General features: G+C 30.9%; 1 protein-coding gene across 2 annotated transcripts in view; it reads right to left on the bottom strand.

Annotated features, from left to right (window-relative positions):
• Window positions 1–3,420: 3,420 nt before the first annotated feature.
• LOC117171531 (protein fuzzy homolog) overlaps window positions 3,421–5,015 on the bottom strand; it is a 17,258-nt gene continuing 15,663 nt past the window's right edge. For both annotated transcript variants that reach the window (XM_033358924.1, XM_033358923.1), the window contains one exon: window positions 3,421–4,983. In XM_033358924.1, coding sequence (XP_033214815.1) covers window positions 3,666–4,898 — 1,233 coding nt within the window. In that variant the 5' untranslated portion in view covers window positions 4,899–4,983 and the 3' untranslated portion in view covers window positions 3,421–3,665. The remainder of the gene's footprint in view (window positions 4,984–5,015) is intronic.

Here is a 5,015-nt window from a genome sequence, read left to right as displayed (position 1 = left end):
AATATAAATTTGAATATTTTTCGAATTTATAAGTTATAAAAAGATTTAATAATGAAAAATAGGTTAAATAAATGCTTTCGTTAAATTTTACTGAGTCGATTGTGAGGAATAGGATTTGCACTTTTTCTGTTCCCGTTGGGGTATTTTTAGACGGAGGAAAAATCGCGTATTCATAGGAATACAAATTCTTAATTTTTCTGAATTCAACGCTTGTTACCGGGCAGTAACGCGTTACCAGACTAGTTACTTTTTTTAGTAACTGTAACGGTAACACGTTATTTTTTTTAAAGGTAACGGTAACGCGATACAATTTTCTGGCAACGGTAATGCAAAGTAACTTGGAAGTGGTATCAACAATTTATTATTTTTATGAATGTCGGCCGAAAATTTTTTCCAATCCACACTAAAATAAATCCTTTTAAAAAAATGATATTTAGAAGTGCCGCAAGCCTAATATGAAGTTTTTAATGCATTTCCCATAGGGAAAAAGACGTTTTTGTATATTTCATTCTCTAAAAATTATCTGAATAGAGTTGCAAAAAAATCTATTGCGATTATTCCCTGACCTTCTATGGGGAATTTTAAAGTAGAATCTGAATTTCAACAATTTAAAAGTTGATTTTGCTGTTTTTTCCAGTTTTTTAAAAGGAACCGAATGAGGTCTTTACGGGTACTTTTGTAGAGGCTCCATTGGGTTCCATCGGTCCGCCAGGTAAGTTAGAAATTAGACAATTTCTACATTTCTCCCAGTGGACACCGAGACGTCCTAAAGACGTCCTTAGAATATACCTCTATGTCATATGCTTTGACGTCTTTAAGACATCCTTTGGATCTTTTCATGTCTTTAAAAGGTTCTCAGAACGTCCTTAAGACGTCTGCCGAAAGACGTATATAGGACAAGTTTAGGACTTGTGTGCCCACTGGGCTGACACTTCACCCAAGTCTCTCAGTAACTTATTTTAGGTAAAGTTTTATTCAATATGATCCGTGTAGAAAATTTGAAGCATATTTCTAAGGTCTGTTTTATTTCAGAAAAATATATGCACAAAAAAAGATATTATTTAAAATATATTTTTCTCTATTGCGATTTATTATTACCTCACCAAGTGAAAAAAAGACAGAAACTTAACAGCTTTTCGAAAAAACTGCAACTATCAGGCATTGATATAGATGAACATAGTCATAAACAACAATAATTTGTTAAAGATTTTTTTTGTCTAAATGTAATTAATGATTAAATAACTTATAATGAAAAATAGACAAATAGTTAAAAATATCAGAAAACTCCGCAACACTCTACCATTAAGTAAACAGAATATTATTAAAAATAATAATTAATTGTTTAAGCAATCACTCTAATATCTCTAAATATAATTTTATTTTTCAATAAAAAAATGGATTTATTTTTGTGTGGATTCAAACAAATTCTTGGCTGGTATTCATAAAAATTCGAGAAAAAGAATTTTCCAATGGATTTTTGAGCCACCATACTGTTCAGCACAGACGGATTGATACTTTTAGACAAAAGGCATCGCATGAGCGATAAGTTTTCAATAAAATGTACTAAATTTCTAAGATTCTTTCTGGGCATTTAAATAATGTATTAAATATTTAATTAAAAAAATTAACGGCAAGGCAACGTGTTACTTTTTCAGTAACGGTAACGCGTTACTTTTTTTTAAAGTAACGGTAACGCATTACAAATTTGTAGACAGTAACGGTGACGCGTTACTTTCATACAGTGTCATGTCACCCACTGGTAATTTTTCACGAAAATAAGGGAATGAATATTGTATTTTCAACCAAGTATAGTTGAATTTTCAAAACGAAAACTATTATTTTGCTACCAAAAGATGAATTTTCGACGAAACAGTTGAATTTTCAAACTGCAAAGTCGATTTTTAGAAAATAGTTGACTTTTAAACCCAGAAAGATGATTTTTCAACCAAATAGTAGAATTTTCAAAGAACGAATCGATTTTAAATCAAACAGTTACATTTGCGATCAAAAAATCAAAACTTCAAATGATTGCATTTTTAAACAAATAATCATTTCAAATAAACCACAGCAAAATTATATTCAGCCACAAAAATTACTTTCTTAATTAAATAGTCGAATCTTTAAACCAAAAAGACGACTTTTTTAGAAGATAGTCGACTAAGAACTTGTGTCAAAAAAGTCGAATTTTTAATTTAAGATAGATGAAAATTTAAGGAACCAGTTGAATTTCTGAATGAAAAAGACAATTGTTAAAAAAAAAGAATTTTCAATAAAAGAATTAAATTATCAACAAAGTAGATGAATTTTACACCTACGCGTTAGCGGGACGGATGAACGGCAGGGTCACGGTATCGCGTGACCGTAAAGTGACCACTTAGTGATATTTCCTTAATATCATAATAAAATGCATAAAAGAAGCAAAATAAACATTAAAACTGTTGCAATCTACATATTAATTTCTACACGTTAAATATTTTATAAATTTGACTTTTTAATTTTTCAGTTACAATGAGTAAAAATATTTTTTATATTAAAATTTTTAATTAATTTCTTTATATTTATTTTATATTTATATTTTTACAGGCACAAAATGAGATTGAAAAGTTTAAAAATAAAAAACAGTAAAATTTAAACAAAAATTATCAAATTTCTATCAAGAGATAAGTTTTCAAACCAAAAAGACAAATTTTCAAAAAAGAGTTGAATTTCCATCCAGCAAAGATTTTTTATTCACAAGAAAAAAAATCATCCAAATTGTTCAGTTTTTAAAACAAAAAGACGAATTCTTTAGAAAATAATTTGAATTTTCGAGCCAAAAACATAAAATTTCAACTAAATAGTTAGGTTTAAAAATAATAGAATCTTAAATTCAAAAAGACGAATTTTGAATAGAGCAGTTGAATTTTTACCCAAAAAGATGAATTTCCAATAACAAAATGAATGTTTAACGATGTAGTTTAACTTTTAACAAAGTAATTGGATTTTCAAGCAATAAAATTAATTGCCTACCAGAAAAGACGAATTTACATCAAAATACATACATTTTTAACCAAATTTTTGAGTTTTCAACTAAAAAATAACAAATTCTAAAAAATAGTTGAATCTTCAACCAATAGAATGAATGTTTAGCAAAGTCGTGCTACTTTCAACCAAGTAGATGAATTTTCAACCATAAAATACGAATTTTCAACTAAAAACGATTTATTACATTTTAAAAACGATCAACCTTCAACCAAAAATAGAATAGATAAATTTTCTGTTGAAAAAAATAATTTAAAAAAAAATACGAATTTCAACCGAATTGACCGTTCTTTTTTTCTTTTTTTTTCAAATGTGTGTTATCCTTTGATCGGTATCAAATAAAAGAAAAATTTGTTTTTCGTTTAGGTTCCACTGCAATGTAAAAATGAAACTGAAATATATAAAGTCAATTTTTATTCATCCACTCAAATCATAAAATATAAAAATAGTACAAAATAAGTAACTCTGAAATACTGCTTTGTTACAAACAATTGTAGGACGGCTTCATCGGATTGTCTATCTATATTCTATAAAATACCTAAATTTTATCTTTGCCAAAAAAGCAAAGTTCTTCAGACTCTTAATTGCGCAAAGGATATTTAAGCTTTTATTTTTAAACTAATCAATAAAAAAATGCTTAGCTCTCACCAGCAATACTGTTTCTCAGCTAGAAGCAACTTTAAACTTTTTTGTGTTATCAACCTCATAGTATGAGTAGGAATATTAGACATATACATTACACAGAAAATATAATCACCCTCCTTCAAAGCATGACATTTATGGTACTCTGAGCACCAATATGTCTCTTTAGCCCCTTCAAAATAATTCGAATCCTTCTTGGCTTCTTCACTTTCTTCTGAATGCTCAGGGATTAAAAAAATTTCCACCGCATGATGATAAAACGTCCTCAACAGATCCAATCGCTGAGTCCCCGTAGCACGGTTTTTCGCCTGCTGAGAATTCCTATTCAAGACGAATTTTCCCACTTTGTAATTTGCCAGAAGGAATCCAAGAATTGCTGGATCTAGGAACACACCAGTCGAAAAATTCTTTGAAAACGTTTGCTCAGCATCTCTCAAAATGTCGATACTGTTTCTCCAACTCTGCACAGCCAATCTCTCAATCTCCATTAAACTTGGAGTCGGTCCACACAAGGACAGGACTTCAATATGACTTCCGAGAGTAACTGAGACGAGTCTGAAGGCAATACTTGGGCTCTTATTCGGTAAAAATACTGGCAGATCTCTCACGGTACAATTACTTTCAGATGTAATTGCCAATATTAATAATTTCCTTTCTATGGGATCAAGGAGCCACCAGCTTTCCGTAGCCACAGCCAGACTTCCGTGAATCAAAAGGCATCCATACATAGAGTCTAGGGATTCCATATAAGCATCTAGACAAACTTGGAGTAAATGATTTTCGGAGTACATATTGCAATTTGTCATATCCACAGAATCGGTTCTCATACATGCTTTGTCTCCTACGTCCAAACATTCCAGAAGTCTATCGATGATGGGATTACAGACACGCAAGTCCCTTTTTAGCCTTTCGATACTTCTTGGATTTTTGATGTCGTCAATTCCCACTACGAGAACCATTGCGCTGAAGACAGTTTCGAGAAATTTGTTCAGAACACACTTAGTCGTACCACTTGCTATTGCAATCAGCATAACAGTGTCTTCGCATTCCTTCCATACTACTGTCGTGTCTGGTGTTTTAGTATCCAGAAGTTCAACGTTCTGAGACTTAAGGAACAGGTGTACTCCGTTTAGAGAGGCCATTTCAGAAAATGATAGAGCTTCGCCTTCTCCCTTTTTTCGACTAAATAAGGGAATTCCTCCGGAGGAGGTAAGGCACATCACATATGCAGTCATTTTGATTTGAATTTTATTTTACGGAGTTGAGAAACTGTGTTATCTTCTATTAAATTTGCATTTTCATCTGGTATTTAGCGCCAAGCTGAAATTTTTAAAAATGTTGTAGAATGCAAT

Source organism: Belonocnema kinseyi, chromosome 4 (genome assembly GCF_010883055.1).
Source record: "Belonocnema kinseyi isolate 2016_QV_RU_SX_M_011 chromosome 4, B_treatae_v1, whole genome shotgun sequence".
NCBI lineage: Eukaryota > Metazoa > Arthropoda > Insecta > Hymenoptera > Cynipidae > Belonocnema > Belonocnema kinseyi.
Note: the sequence above shows the minus strand (reverse complement) of the source record. Positions and strands in the feature narration are given on the sequence as shown.